This window comes from Pseudorasbora parva, chromosome 12, assembly GCF_024679245.1.
Source record: "Pseudorasbora parva isolate DD20220531a chromosome 12, ASM2467924v1, whole genome shotgun sequence".
NCBI lineage: Eukaryota > Metazoa > Chordata > Actinopteri > Cypriniformes > Gobionidae > Pseudorasbora > Pseudorasbora parva.
Window position 1 is genome coordinate 9,292,231 of NC_090183.1, and position 16,976 is coordinate 9,309,206.

General features: G+C 39.9%; 2 protein-coding genes across 2 annotated transcripts in view; both read right to left on the reverse strand.

The window, feature by feature from the left end:
• hs6st3a (heparan sulfate 6-O-sulfotransferase 3a) overlaps positions 1–16,976 on the reverse strand; it is a 292,872-nt gene that overhangs the window by 146,867 nt on the left and 129,029 nt on the right. The gene's annotated exons all lie outside the window — the stretch shown is intronic.
• ihhb (Indian hedgehog signaling molecule b) lies at positions 550–15,755 on the reverse strand. Its single transcript, XM_067458272.1, has 3 exons — positions 14,918–15,755; positions 6,734–6,995; positions 550–1,545 (listed from the first exon to the last, which is right to left on the reverse strand). Exons 1-3 carry the CDS (start codon positions 15,215–15,217, stop codon positions 860–862), a joined length of 1,248 nt encoding a protein of 415 aa, XP_067314373.1. The 5' UTR covers positions 15,218–15,755; the 3' UTR covers positions 550–859.

Below are 16,976 nucleotides of genomic sequence, written 5' to 3' on the forward strand. Positions count from 1 at the left end.
AAAATATCTTCATTTGTATTCCGAATATCTTACGGGTTTGAAACGACATGAGGGTGAGTAATTAATGACAACATTTTCATTTTTGGATAAACTAACCTTTAAATCTGCTTTCAGTATGCCTTTTTTTCTAATGCCGAGTTGAGTTCACACTGCACGATTTTCAAACTCGTTGGATCACTGTTCTTCACACTGCATGACTATCTGGGGTAGCATTCAGTCACTGCTGTGTTCACACTGGATGATGGATCAGTGACAGGAGGTTTCACACTGCATGACTTTACAATAGAAAGAATCACCAATAACTCTCTCCGGTGTGCAAACTGCGTTTCACAACCAAACACACACTCGCAAGACTGGAATTATTATTAAAAAAGACAAACAGTTTGCGATCCAAATTGTCTCTGTGCTGAATTGCAGTGAAAAGGAGAAAGACAAAAAGATTATTACATTAAAAAGATTAGCAAGGATTGTGTTCTGCAAAGAGAGTTTGAGGTAAATAAATAATTTAGCAATGTGCTGCTCTTGCGGCAAATGTTTGCGCAGAACACATTTCACAGAGCAGCAAAATCGGCAGACTGAAAAAAAGTCCAGATATTTAGCATGCCAAATATCTCGCGGGCGTCAGCGATTCTCTCCGATCGAGTCTTTGATAATTCACACTGCGTGATTGTCACTTACGTGCACGAGCACCGATTTGCCTATGATTTAGACCATTTGTCTGAGATTTTGCAAAACCTGTCGGCGAGTCAAAATCAGGCCTAAAATTGGGCCGTGTGAACTTGGCACTATCCCCTTATGTCACAAACCCTGAGCATTCAGTCAACTCTCTTCGCCCATTTCTGTGTTTCTTTTCAATTCATCATCTTTCGCTTTCTTCAAAGGCCCAAGGGTGGAAAAGTTCTGAGTCTAGCAGTAGTGTTCCCACACTGAGAAGGACCTGAGAGTACCAGTGTAAGCCGTTCTTAAGGATCCGATCTGGTCCGGTCCAGCTGTACAACAGGCGTAGAGGCGCAAACGCCCAGTGAGCAAGTCGTTGCTTGTTCACAGCAGCGTAACATGAGGTGACTACGCCATTCACCACCACAGTCCCATGGGCAGTGAGTGGGGCATAAACCCCCTGGTCCTCCCGCACCTCCACTCGACTGATTCGTGAAACGCGCTTCCTGAGTTCCCCTTCATCGACGATCAGCAAACACTGCCCTGGCTGGGCATCACTGGCAAATATCGCCTGGATGGGGCCCGGCACTGGCTGGCCCCCTCTGGAGCAGTTTCCAACCCAGACAAACAGTAAATGAGCTGCTGTTAAGGAGACGTTGGCCCCATCCTCAGTGCTGATCACATAAAAGTGCTTCTGGGCAATGGGGCTACGGTCCAGGAAGGTGAGAACTTCGCTGTAGACGAGGTCGCCAGTCCCATCACTTCCCGTTGAGGCCAGAACAAGGTCTCCTGCTCGCAGGTCATGGATCGGTCGATGCGTGCCGTCCTCCATCGTCACCAGAGCCTCTCCTGGGAAACAGCCCCCCGTGTTTATTGCTACTGAATGATCTGAAGAGAAGATTGAGGAAGGAATGGAAGAGAGGAATGAAAATATGGAGAAAGAAAGGAATAGAAAATGATTCATTAAGGAAATAATGAATGGATTCAATGCCCTGTTTCTAATCTTCACTTCTGACTCACTGATATACCTTTGGTCTTTTGACCCTTCATTCATTGGTTGGTCCTACGGTGTTTGTCTCAGTGATTGGTTGAGTTGGTAAATAGGATCAGTGTGGCATCCTCAAAGTGATCGGCCTTTACCGTCCTCTTCATTGGGATGTTGGTGTATGAGTGCCTCCTAGTGGACTGATTCTGACTTGACTGACAATGCCAGCAATCTTGCCTCTTTAGACTCTATGTAATTGTACAAATTTCAAGATATATATAACAATATACAATATATATATATAAGCTAGGGATAAAACCCTTTTTCCTTGTGATCATGTGAGGGACAGGTGACTTGCATAACGATCTAGGCAGAAAGGACAGGAGAAAAAGAAACAAAGGGAAAGAAAATGGTGGGAAAAGAAAAAGGAAACACAGAGAAACAGATAATGAATATTAAAGATTTTATGATGAAACTCAATGTATGTAAATAGACAAAATAGGAAATCATTCTTGTATAAAGGATGGCCCAAAAAACAACAAATAGCCAGGCTTATAAGCAATCTGGAGACTACTCTAAAGGAAAATCTGCAGAATGGATTTAAACATGGTAAAATGCTTTAAACTTAGGTGCTTATTCATATCATAATTACGGTCTGAAATCTTCCATAAACGAGCATCCAGAAGAAGAAGTTTCTGAATGGCAAATCTGTGGTGTTTTCAGGGAATTCTGTGCGCAGATTACATTTATTATTATGCGTTGAGCAGATGATTCTGTGTGAGCCTGCAAATGCCTAATGCATTTCACAAAATTATGTTGTAATAAAGGCTGAAATGGTGAACGAAACTGACTTTAGTCTTACCTTTTCTGTTATATTGTTACCTTACATCAAAAGTATATAATATAAAACATAAGAAAATAGGAATTGACAATCTGCTGCCACCCCAGGTTTCCCCCCTGTTTGATTAATAGCAAAGATTAAATAGCATGTATGATAAAAGCTAAATGGGAGATGCTAAAGTTACATGAAGTCTGTGTAGACTTGCATGGAAATAAGGATCAAGGTAAAGCACAGCTGGAAAAGTAAGAAAAGTAAGGTAAAGTAAATGTTAGAAATGGTGAACAGAGGAGTGAGTGCATTCATCAGACGGCCCAGTGCTGCAAGATTGTGCTGTTTTAATCTAGTCATGTGAAGCAAAGAAATGATCCCAAGATGAATCAAACACGGCTCTCTTCATTAGAAAGCCCATAACCCGCAGTGTGTGCTGAAACTGCATCTATAGACATGCTCTCACAGTCCATATCTTGCCCCTCATCTTGTGACATTACATGGCTGTGAAAAGCTTTGTTAGTTTTGGTTAGATTTTAAAAAGTTGTAAAAGTAACATGAAATCAAACGCTATCTATTTACTATCTTAAAAATCTACTTAAAAATCCTCCTCATCCAAAAATTATTTTCTGCTTCACTTGCCAAGGCTGGATTTATTTGATCTGAAATATAGTAAAAACAGCAATATTGTAAACTATTATCATGGTTTAAAATCTCTGTTGTCTCTGCAATCTCTTTAACTGTTTATTTTTTATTATATTTATTTATTGTAATATATTCCTGTGATGGAAAAGTTGAATTTTAATTTCTCCAGTAGCCATTTCTCCCGGCTTTAGTGTCAAATGATCCTTCAGAAATCACTCATATGCTGATCTGCTGCTTAAAGAAAACAGCTCTTTTTATCGTGTTGAAAACAGTTGAGCTGCCTAATATTATATTAATAATATTTTATTAATATTATATGATACATTTTTCAGGATCTTCTTTCAGCTAAACACAATCTGAGTTATATTAAAGTGCCCCTATTGTGTTATTTTAAAGTTTCCTAATTTAATTTTGGAGGTCTCCTACAACAGGTTTACATGCATCAAAGGTCATTTTCATTTTCTCATAATACACACGGCACATCACCATAATGTTCAATGATTCTCAAACGCTTCACTGGATGAATCAGTCTCTCTAAGTCCCTCCTTTCCACGAGCCTACTCTGCTCTGATTGGTCAAATGGCCCAGTCAGTTGGGATTGGTCTACCATGTAAAGCATGTGTTTCGAAAACAAACACCCATTACTATAATTGAACTTCACCTCCATCCGGAGGCTTTTCAAAGCTGAGCGATTGTACACATTGTAAAGACAGTAACAATGTTGTTGATTTTACACCAATCCCAGCATGATATTCAGCCCGAACCTTGAGCAGGACGTTTCTCAGTGATGCTACTCAGTGATGTTCGAGGTACATTATGAGATGTTTCAACTGTAATTCCTCACCGTCAGCAATAACAAGTGTGCGTCTATCAACAAACCTATGTGTATGTGTGTCTAATTTATTGCGGTGCACATGCAGGAACTGTATCAATAACAGCACATACCTTAGCCCAGCACTAATGTGAATGACTGATGTAAAATGAACGTAGGCAAAACAAATCTTGCTCCATCCTTTACCTTTACTCAAAGTAGTAAGAATGACAGGCAATCTGCGTTAATAGACACAGTTTTAGGTAATACTGCAGCCCACAGCTGATTTACAGTAGAATTTCAAGTAAGACATTAATAAATGAGTTAGCCAGAGACCTAGACAATATGAAACACATTATAGGGCACAGCGTCTTCTGCTATCCAGTATCCACTGCAGTGTTTGGGGTGGTTCAAGTTTTCCCTGGTGTGGACGGGCAATGTTTTGTCTTGACATCACAATGGCTTGGGATTCTTTCAAAAATTATGTTAAATTGCTTAGAGTAAAGAATCCTGGCTCATCCAAGCTTAATAATGAGAGTGAACGGTAGCATTTTTTTTAGCCTGGTTTTACCAGAATCTCGTACATTTCATTTGTACATAGAGTCTGGCCACTCTCCATTGACAAGGGTTTATTTCTGCGAAGGCGGGGACCCTGTTGAGGTTTAAAACAATTGGATCTGCCCTGAGCCACTCTGGATCTGCCATAACCAATCGCTAACGTTTGGTCGTGACGTATGTCATGCGCCCTTCGCCTGTTTCACTCATGGAAATCCGACAAAATAAAAGTGCACATGTGCATGCCCCCTCAGTAATAAAACTATAGGATAAAACCTAAAACTCGTGCATTGTGGTTTGTGATTTATTCACGCCACAGGCCACAGTGGAGAGGAGAGTTTTGTGATCGGAAACGCGGTGCTCACGTGGTCCATAACATCATTGTATGCTGTAAATAAAATGTCATATGCTTGGTATGATAATAAATGCTGCTATAAATAACGGACTAATTCAAATGTTTAAGTGCTTTTATTTTAATTTGTTTGAGCGGTGATGAAATATATTGCTCTTCTAAATACTTGCCAGCATTTTAAGGAAATACAAGTCTAAATCCCAGAGCTGGCCTTTACATTAGGCTATATAGGCGGTCGCCTAGGGCCCCACCTTATCTTGGGGGGCCCCTCAATCTTAAGATGATTTTTTTTTACTCCAATGGGGCCAATTTTTATGATCTTGCCTAGGGTCCCACAACCTCACGGGCCGCCACTGCTAAATGCATCCAAATCACAGCAAAGCAACCGTATGGTGTTCTGCAGTGGTCAAAAATGATTACAAACAGTGAATTTTGAAGTGATATATTGTTGAAAACTCAGAGATGTGGATTCGGACAGCTATTACATCAACACGACCTTGCGTTTGTCAAAAGCAGTAGGTAACTCGGCCGGGGATTTTTATGGTGAGAGACGGACGGACGGTGGTGAGAGACGGACGGCAATAAAATAACTGACCAGTCCCTAACTTAAATGATGGCAATACCTTCCGACCCCACGAGAAACAGTTACCATCCGAATAGCTTCAGCCAACTCTTTCATCACTAACGAAGCGATCTGGAAAATCAAACTTTTCCCGAATTTACCCTGTTGGAGGGCCACAACATCATGGCCACCAGCAAACCCCAGCAAAGACTGTTATTGCTCCGGCTTTAACTTCTGGATATTCGGCAGCGGTGCCACAATGCAATGAATGGTTTAGTTTGCATCTTTCTCCGCCGCCATTACTGAACTACATCTCAAACTAGCGCTCGACATCAACGTCATCGTTCTCAGCCACTCCCTCTGTTCGCTGATTGGACCGGTAAAAATTTGTTCGGAGAAAACTAAGATTACACAGCAGTCCCAGACGTAGTACTGAAGGAAATTGAAAATTGAGCGGAAGTACGTAGGAGGGCAGAGCCAGGCTACCATTTTTTCTGGTAACAGCCGAATACGGTTGAAAAGTGACCTCTGACCCGACATATAACAGAATGTAGGAGTAGCATAAGCTTAAGAGTTTAGACACGCTCTCAACAAGGGCTGGGCAACAAACTAAACTAAAGACATTTCTCTTTAATCACTTCTAATTCATGACCAGTATTTTGTTTGGCTCCATCTTCTGCACTTCCCCGCTCATCAGCATGTTATGCGTCGGGTCAGAGGTCATTCTTCCGCTGGAACTCAACTAGTTGTACGTTTGTTACCAGAAGCCAGTGATTATAATTTATATAAAGTTATATATATATATATATATATATATATATATATATATATATTATATATATATATATATATAATTATTTTTTAATTTTTTTTACAAATATACTTTGCTTCAGAAGGCCTTTATTAACCAATAATACATTTACACTCTCATTATAAAGCTGGAAGAGCCAGGATATTTTTTAATACAACTCAGATTGCGTTTGCTGAAAGTAGTCATATACACCTAGGATGGCTTGAGGGTGAGTAAATTCAAAAAAATGTTTTTATTTTTGGGTTAACTATCCCTTTAATGCATCATTGCTCAATCCAACTAATTCCCCATCAATAAAGTCAAGTCCCAGCTGCACTTTTTTCTCATTAAATATCCTGTTTCACTTCGAAATAAAATCTGAATGTTGTTTCACGGTGACTTGCTAATGGACAAGTCACATGCTAATATCCTACCATGATTGTTTTCTTTCCTTTTCCCACCCTTCATTTGTAAGGACTAGTCTGTTTCTCACTTGACCTATTCCCCCATGCACAGCCCCAACACAAACACACAGCCCCTCTCTCACCTGATTTGACACTGCAGTGTATGTGGCCTTTGGATTCATAGTAGACCCAGTCGAAACCGGCCTCCACTGCCAGACGAGCCAGCATGGCGTACTTTTTCCGGTCGCGGTCTGAGGTAGTGATGTCAACCGCCCTGCCCTCATAATGCAGAGACTCTTCAGAGTGATGGCCGTCTTCATCCCAGCCCTCCGTCACACGCAGACGCACGCCGGGCCACAGGTTCATCACAGAGATGGCCAGGGAGTTCAGCTTATCCTTACAGCGCTGCAAAAGAAGAAAAAGTAGATCATTAAAGAAAAAAGTATTTATATACATAAAAGGGATCAAATGATTGCCAGATGACAGGGTTATTGTAGTTAACGAAATAAAACTAAAACCATAAAATTAAATTAAATATTAAAAACTAGCCAATGCAACATTTCTCATGTTCATTTGGTTCAATTCTAACTAAAAATGAAATTAAAAAACTAAAACTATTTTTTCAAAATAACAAACTTTATTTAAAATGAAAACAAAAAAATATATACAAATAAAACATTCGGCCCCACTTTATAATAGGTGGCTGTAAATTACATATATACATATATTACTATGTACTTACATCAAAAAATAAGTACAATGCATTTACTGTGTTCAAATTGTATTGCCAAACACCTTTGCTGATATTAAGGTGGGATACGGGTAGAGTTAGGGACAGGTGCGGTGGGACGGTGTCAGTATAAAGGTAGGGTTAGTTGTAAGGGAAGTGCCAAATGTAATTACAAATGTAACTACAGAAATTAATAACAGACGTAAATTACATGCAGGTACTTTTTTAAATGTAAGTACAATGTAAAAATATGTACACAATAAGTGCATTGTGTCAAATGATTCATTAAAATGTTAGTACATAGTACTTAAGTCCAAACATTCAAAATATTAATAAAATCTATATAATAGTATGTCAAATAAGTGCACGAGTTAGTAAGTATTCTGTATGATTTGTTGTTCTTCCAGGATAATCATTTACATGCATTTAATGTGAGCAATAAGGAAATTAGTCATGTGAAAAAACATTACACATTACAGTAGCCATGATTACGGTGACACATTTTTAGATTGTCTGGGAAAATAGCAACTTAATAGCATGAGTGCAAAAAACGAAATGTATAAGAATTTACTTCTGGTGGTTTATGTAGCGTAAATGACCGGTGTGACAGTATTTAAACCCAAGTGAATGCTGAACTCTGATACATAAGTTACCAATTAAACAAACAGAAGGAGGCTTTGCGTGCCTGAGTAAGAAAGCACACAAGGCCATTGTCTTGAATTTGTGAGTTTCCTGCAAGAAATATGGATTTTTAGTACGGTTATGTCAAAAAGCCTGTGGCAAGCAGTTGCTAGGTGAGAAACGCGGTGAGCAATGGCAAATATAATCCTGACAGCCATTTGTAGAACTGACGCATTTGTGGTTAGCACAAACACACTCAGCCCATGGGCTGATAAATCCCTGTCTCAACCAGAGGCCACGAGACATGCAAGGTCACTGGATAACCACCAACTAAGTGGTCACAAATTGCTTACTGAGTGACGGCAGAGGTTCTTTGATGTCGCCATTCTAAGTCCTCACTACATAGTTGTGCCATCGAAACCATCTATTTCTGTTCTCTGACCCACCTTTCCACTCAATAGCTACTTTACAAAGTTCTGTGGACCATTTGTTTAAGTCTTAGCTCAGTGATTTGATTGTGTTATTAGGATCTAGCTCTCAGAGCTGTAATGGATTCTGGACCATCAGAGTCCAGGCTGGTATGGGAGAGGAAAGGAGATTTGAAAATATAGCGCCATTATGTTTGGTTGTTCTGTTGTGTCTCTGAGGGTCATTGAAACCAAAACACGTACATGAGCAAATGCTTAGACTACAGTCAAAGCATCAACAATGATAATACACTCTCCCACACTCAAGTATGCTTACTTGTATGCAAACATGTACATATGTGCTTGCTTTCTTCCGTGAAACCTAAAAGATGATGTTTTGAAGAATGTTCACACTGCTCTTTCTCAGATGATAAATGCATTTGGCAAACACACCAGGTGCTTTTGTGTTAAAATGACAACCATCATAAAAAAGGTCTGTACTACAAAGAGCTGCAGGGATGAGTAGAACCCAGAGATGAGTTCTGTTAATCTGCAGTCAATGGGTTTTCTGAATGCGGTTTTGGTTAAATGCCTGAAATAAGGTCTGTGGTGAACACAAGCCCAAGATATTTCATTTTACAACATAAAATACATCAGTAATACCCTACTTGTGGTTTTTAAAAGCTTTTTTGTGTCTTGAAAAAAAAACTCTTCTACTCATGCTCTTGCAAACTATTATAGCTCAAACTTTCCAACTTGTCGATTTTAAATAAAGACCGAAAGAGTTAGAGACAACTGTGAACTTATCCAACCATGGTGTACTTTGTTCATAGTTAACTTTAGCTTTTTACTTCTGAAGATTGTGTTTAGGCTTCAAAAGGTGTGTTCATTATTAAAGATTTTCTTTCATAAACTTTTAATGGTTACAGCGCTTAGTTCCTGCAACAATCTACATGCCAATGGAAAAATACTATTGGTTTTTGTTGAAGGAACCAGGGTGGTGATATATCCTGGGAAGGTCTACAAAAAAAATCACCCCTGGAGCTCATATTTCATTCATGTTTGTGCATTTTCAGACTTTCATGTGAAGACAAAGCACGCCTGGTTTTCACACATCACATAACCAATCAGGAAGGTTAAAAAAGCAAACACACAATTGAGACTGGAATTCTAGCTTTTTTGTTGAATATTTTCATTTTATTACACGGCTCTGTGAAATACTTGATTCGTATTGGTCAATCTTGCCATCCAGCAGTAGCCTAGAAATCTAGACGCACCCTAGCGGCAACAAATCTAATCTGCCCGTGAGTGTCGTCTAGCAACTCTCAATACCCTTCTGAGATGTAATCGCCAAACTCTTGCCGGGCCAATCACATCGTGTATAGAGTCGGTGGGCGGGCTTAACATAATGACGGCTGAGTTGCGCATGCACGCTAGTAGTAAACACAGAATCTGGCGAACGGTGGTCTTTCGAATCGGCTTTGACCGCGACTCTGGAAGACTTGGAGTTAAGCTTTTCTCTGAGAAAAGAACAAAGAACGGCACTGAAGTAATTCTTAAAAAGGGAAGATGTGTTCAGAGTTTTGCCGACCGGATACAGCGAAAGTTTAATCATCAACTAACGTTAGCTCCGCTTCACGTTGCTCTGGTTGGTTGTAGCGCTATCCTATCGCGTGCAGAGGGAGTTTGAAAGACAGCAGTTTATCCCGCCCCTCGGATTGAGCCCTGTCAATGGTGAGTTTCCAGACCAAACATTTTGATGTGGGTCTGTCTTGTCAGGCTAGATAACACAGGCTCATCCGGGTAACTAAAGTGAGAGTTATATGCTTTTTTTAATGGGGTTTCTTTGTGGTAGTTTTGCGTTTAGTGAACTATTCATATATAAAAACTCAAAACTCACTGTAATGGTTTATAAAATAACAAACAGATACGGTTTTAAATGTTTTTCATCTCAAATCAATATCTCGTATTCCCATAATTATGTGGTGAAATGTAACAAGTGGACTACCGTATCCCTTAATTCACCATTTAGTTTGAACTTGCTGCTTGCTATAGCAACGTCTTTCTTCACAGAAGCTCTGCATTTAGACCTAATAAAATATTTCTACTCAAGTTAAAATTTGGTGTCTAATTATTTACTGATGTTGCAAGTAGCCCAGCTGTGTAGCCAGAAAAGTTGACATAACTTAAAATTGTACGGCAACTTGCTGCACAGCATTTTGGAGTTTACTCAACTTTTACACAAAGTAGTTCACTCAACTGTTAACTGAATAAGGTCAGGTGTCCCAATTTAAGATCTTTTGTTCAGCTGATTGAGTTATCTGTGTTATATATATTTTTATATTTTATTTTTTTATGTTTTTGTCACCATCATGCTGATTAGTGTTTTCTTTAGTTGGGAAGTTTGACGACTTTTTAAGGCGAGTCTTTCTCTGGCTGCAGAATAAGAATTGAATCATTGTAGTGGTTTAATTCACTGATTTTATGACTGAGTTTAATATAAGCAATAAATAAAGGCTACTATACAATTAATATACTATTAACTCGGTTTTATTGTGATTCTAGAAAAGATGCAGCACGGTTTTAATCAGAAAAGCTCAATAAAGTTTAGGGCCGATTGTACATTAAGCATTTTAACATCCTGTGAGATTTACTACCACAGAGATCAACAATTAGCCCATGAATCTCAACAATGGTGACATGCTTCATGCCGCAATGCATGCTGGGAGCCATGGATGCGTTTTGCATGATGCACCCAGAATGCATTGTTAACTTGTATGCTTGTTAACTTAAAATTACAAATCGAATTTACAATTAATACGGAATAGAGCAGTGTGAACATTCATCAAAACATCTCCTTTGAAATGTCTTGGAACAATATGTGTGATCCCCCCCCCCCCCCCCCCCCACTATCCCTTGTGAAATTTAGTGGACCAAAAACCATTTTAGATGCATCTTTTTGCAACACATGAGGGAAGCTAATGAACATTTGTTTTTGTTTTTTTTAAAAGGACGTTTTCCCCATTCCAAAAGTTGGAACAATAAGCTCCTGGACCTTGAAGAGTTCCAGTGAATCTTAAAAAGACCAAGATTGATCAACTCTAAGTCTGTAGAACCGGTTTATGGTGACCTGCAGAAGGAAACGGTAGTTTATGGTTAACTAGAAATATGTGCATTTGGCATCATTTCAGAAATGCCAATCTGAATGGAAAAATGTGTGTTTTTAGTTATAAGAATACAAATATGGATATTTATGAAGACATTTTTCCAAGCATGTCTCCGGATTGGGTGATAAGAATAGCATCTCGGCGAGCTGTAATAGATGCCTATTCACATAGCGGTGTGGATTTCAGCTTTTTTCGTTGTGGTCGCAAAAGTGAACTGGACTTCATAAATCAGCCCATGAACTCTGTTAGCTTTGCTTTCAAAGCGTAGATCGACGGGTTTTCAGGAGGAGAGCCTTCACACTAACCGCGGGCTACACAAACATTCACCCCGCGCTCACCGACGGCACGGGGCCCTGAACACTCGCGCCTGTATGAGAGCGCCGGGGCCACTCGCCGCTGAATCAAAAATAAGGTGGAGAAAAATATGTGTGTAATTAAGGCTTAAATGCTTGTGAAGCCGACTATTTTTACACACGTACGCTATGAAAACAAACAAAAAAATAACACAGAATAAAAAGGAAAAACAGACCAGAGGTTGTCTCTAGCCGTCGCCGCAGTTTGGCCCTCATAAATCGCGTGAAGGTCAGGTAAACGAACGCGGCGCTAGCCGGAGAGGTGACAAGTAAAGACGGGGTGAGATCTATGAGCCCCTCCTCAGTTCCCACATGGCTCTCCTGGACATTAACATGTGGGCATTCAGAGGAAAAGAGCTGATATAAATACTCTTAGGTGAGGGGGAGATTGGAGTCCAATAATTCCACCCGGGACCACATCAACGTCGTAAAAAATATCTGACGCTTCAAAAAGGGGGGTGTATGCCGTTAATCACGAGCGCTCGTGTTTAAGCATACGGGTAAACATTAAAACAGTCACAGGTCATGCTCAATCTACAAGGGCAGTTTTAATGTTTTCTTTTCCAATCGTGCTTAAAACAGCGACGGCACTGTTTTAATTAAACGTTTCAGGTTTCCCTTCCCTTCCATTTTATTGACAGTCACCCCTTTTGCGTTCATTCATTCACATAAATTGAGCAAGAGCCCCGTGGGAGAAAGTTCAAATATGTGGTTATAAAATAACTCGACGACTACCGTGTCTTTAATTTGACGAAACCTGCCCCCATATTCTCTGTTGTAAAGACTGAAAGACCCGAAACCTTGAATGAACCCAAGGATTTTCACTCTCGGGGGTGGGGGGTATTTCAAACTGTGGTATCTATCCCCACATACATCAGCGTCATCAACCATTTTTCAAATATGAGACAGTAGTAAAAGAAAAGTGACCTGAGCAAAGGCTCCTCAAAAAGGCCATTGACTGGCGACTTGACTACACGAGTAATGCAAATGTCTTGGCTAGTAACTTAAGGGTCGTACGAACCCCACAGTGATTGAGTCATAAACTCAGCATACTGACAATAACCCACATGCTGTTCCAGGGGGTCCGGAATCCCTTTGGATGAAAGTCTTAACTAACCAAATATTTGCAGATATATTGACCAAATTTTCAGAGTTGTTTCAATGACTTTTCTCAGCTTTTTGAAACAAAATCTGCACATTTATTGAAGTACACAATAATTTTTGAAAGTTCGACAATGCCAGTACGCTGATTTAGTGGGCACAGTAAAAAGGACAGTGTTCAGTCAGTTAAATAATGCCATTAGAAATAGTGCATAATTGTCTATTAAAGATCTGGGTTGGAAACTTAGGTTTGTAAGTTCAAACCTCACTGATAAGAAAGACCCTTCATTACAAGTTGACTCAGATGTTATAAGTGAAGTCACTTAGGATGAATGTTTAAACAAATAATTTGCAGACCTTCTATATTCTCTAAATGATCTCAATGACACTTACCTTTGAAGCCCACTGAAATTTTTAATCTATGTTGCAGTACCCTGAACTAATGCTCTGGAGCTTAAAAAACTTTACTGTAAATTAAATAGTAAGTAAAGTACTGCATAAGTAAAGGAGAGGGTGGTGTAACCTATGGGCTGCAGTCTCAAACCGGGCTGTTCCATGAACTAACACCATTGTACCAAATACTTAAAAGATATTGTTCACCCAAAAATGAAGATTGGTCCTCATTTATTCAAAATTGTTTTTTCAAACCTGTCATTCTCTCTTCTGCAGAACACAAAAATGCTTTAAAAATGTTTGTAACCAAACCTCTATTGTACAGACAAAAAAAGACAAGTCTCAAAATATCTCTTACCGTCCACAGATGGTAAGTCATTCTGATGATAAGAATTATATGTGGGCGACTAATATGTATTTATTTTTTCTTTGGGGGGAGGGGGGGGGATTATGATATATTATATTATATATATATATATATATATATATATATATATATATATATATATATATATATATATATAAATATAAAACCAATGCACTTTAAAGGGATAGTTCACCCAAATATTACAATTGTGTCATTAGTTACTAGCCCTCATGTTGTTCCAAACTTTCTTTCATCTTCAGAATAGAATATAAATGAAGAGATCTTTTTGAAGAAATCTGAGCTTTCTGTCCCTCCATTGACAGCTACACAACTAACAATTTGACATAAAGAAAGGTCATAAGAAAAGTTCATTTAAACATTGATCGGTAAACGGTTTTGGTTAAGCTTCCGTTTGACACGCAAAAACAAACCTCATTGGAAGCTCAAAAACGTGCTGCGTAACACGAGAATTAACCTCATTGGTTCTTGAAGAAGCTCAACCGTGCTGCGTAATGTATGAGAATCAACCTCATTGGTTCTTGAGAAAGCTCAAACATGCTGCATAACACGAGAATTAACCTCATTGGATCTTGAAGAAGCTCAAACGTGCTGCGTAATATATGAGAACGAACCCCATTCGTTTGTGAAAGAGCTTAAATGTGCTGCATAACACACGAAAAGGAACTTCATCGGTTCTTTGAAGAAGCTCAAACTGCAACATGGGAACAAACCTCATTGGTTCTTGTACACATCAAGCGAACATGCATGAGCTTCAGTTTACCACAACTGATGTATAAGTTGTTTATATATGAATAAAAGCCTAAATTGATTCTGTTCATCATAGCGATTGTCTCTCTTCATATAATTTGAACTCAATTCATATGGATTACTTTAACGATCTCGTCATTAACTTTTTGAAGTGTCAAAGTGGTAGTTGCGTAGCTGTCAATTGAGGGACAAAAAGCTCTCAGATTTCATTAAAAATATCTTCATTTATGTTCTAAAGATGAACGAAATTCTTACGGGATTGAAACAACATGAGGGTGAGTAAATGCCCGAATTTTTGTCCTGGGGGGGAACATACCCTTTAAGGTTTTTTTGATAAAAATCTGAGTGATAAACGAACTATTAGCCGACCGAACTGCTCTCATGAACCATTTCTGTGCGAGGACCACGTGTCTGCCTCACCTGCGTCATCATGCGGTCCGCACCTGTGTTCTCCTCATCCTTGAAGATGATGTCTGGGTTGTAGTTGGGCGTCAGCTCCTTAAAGCGCTCGGAGGTGCGAGTTATCTTCCCCTCATATCTCCCACTGGCTCCCAGCGTTTTTTCGGCAACGTTTGGACTGAACTGCTTATAGGCGAGAGGCGTGAGTTTCCTTGTAGTTCGTCTCTTGCCGTAACCTCTGCCCGGTCCACAGCTGTCGTACGCAGGCGAGAAAGCCAATATGAAGCCGGTGAGGAGCGCCACTGCTGTGGAGAGTCTCATGCCAACCGGTGCCAGCGGGCACTCCAAAAAGATGGAGTGTCAAAGATGGTAAAGATGATGATGATAAAGTGACCCTCCTCCCCCCAATCTCAGCTTCAGTCCCCGCGCAAGATCACCGGAGGGGGAGGAGGACCAGTCTATTAGGACACCTGGCGCTCACCATCCTTTTACGCACGGAAAGACACCCCGGTTAACGTTGGGTTTCTAAAGGGACGGAGAGGTGCCAGCTCGTCAGTCCTCCTCTCGGGTCTGTAAAACTCGCTTTCTCTCGGTCCAAGCGGAGACAGGGGGAATAAATAGAGAAGTTCCGTTTATCTTGGCACACGCGTTGAGAGTCGCCTGCAGGCGGGTCCTAGTTGCGCAGAGCCGCGGTCAGAGTGCGCGTCCCCGCAGCGGTTTCTGGCTCCCGGCTCGGCTGGTTGACTACTGCGCTGTGGCGCGCGGCTCTCAGTTGAGATGGAAATGGAAGTGACCCGAGCTCAGATGCTACTGAGGCAGCCGCACCCTGCCAGTCCTGCCCTCTGTCTGTCTCTGCCCTCCTCTCCACCCCTCCGGGCAGACGCGCTTTATCAGCCCTGCTGCTGCTCTCCCCCTGTACCGCAACCGGCGGCTGCCAAGACGCGACACAAACAGCAGGCGCATTACAGGTCTGGACTCTCGGACCCTGATGTGTCCAGTCTTTTGAATCTGAGCAGCAATGCTCTACGGTTTGTCAACGGCATGTCAGCACGCGCAGAGTGCGCGCGCGCGTACACACACACGTTTGTTTTTGTGACATATGGGGACATTCCATAGGCGTAATGGTTTTTATACTGTACAAACCGTATTTTCTATCCCCCTACACTGCCCTAAACCTACGCATCACAGGAAACATTCTGCATTTTTACTTTCTAAAAAAACTCATCCTGATTTATAAGCATTTTGAAAAGTGGGGACATGGCCAATGTCCTCTTATTTCACCCTCTCCTTGTAATACCTATGTCATACCCATGTGCGCGCGCGCGCACACACACACACACGTTTTCAAGTTTTCAAAAAGTTCAAAGTATCAAAGAGTTTTATTGATGCTCATTATTAAACCATCGAAATTACATCAACATTAATTCTTATTATTCAGTTTATTTCAAAAAAAGAGAAGTGGGATAGTTTTGGTAAATTTATGATAGAACAAAATGGGAAAAGTTCAAATGGGACAGATCATCAGTAAAAATGCAGTGCAGCAAATAGTTTCTAAATTCTAGAAGAAAAAAATAGAATTTTGTCAAATGAAATATATATATATATATATATATATATATATATATATATATATATATATATATATATATATATATATATATATATAGTTTATAACAGTTATAACTTATTTAATTAATAATGTACGTGTACGAGTTATTCAGTTTGTATCAAAGTTTAGTTAAAGTGGGACAAATCATCAGCAAAAGAGGGACGGTGGTTTATAGAATTTAGAAAATATATTTGAAATACTACAAAAAATCTATCAAATCTTTACTACTTATTAGATTTTTGGCAAATTAATGATGTCCATTTTGGGCAAAAATAATAAGCTTGAGGTGCTTATATGTTTGGAATATGTTTGGAAATTGGCAGATGTTTTCTACTGGTGCAAAGTGATCTATCTTGAGGTCATTTGAGGCCACAAAAGCTTGTAGTCTAGCTGATCTATCATTGAAATCAGCATAGATCAGCTGCTCACCATAAATGACCAACATGGTCTAACTAGACCAATCACCATCAC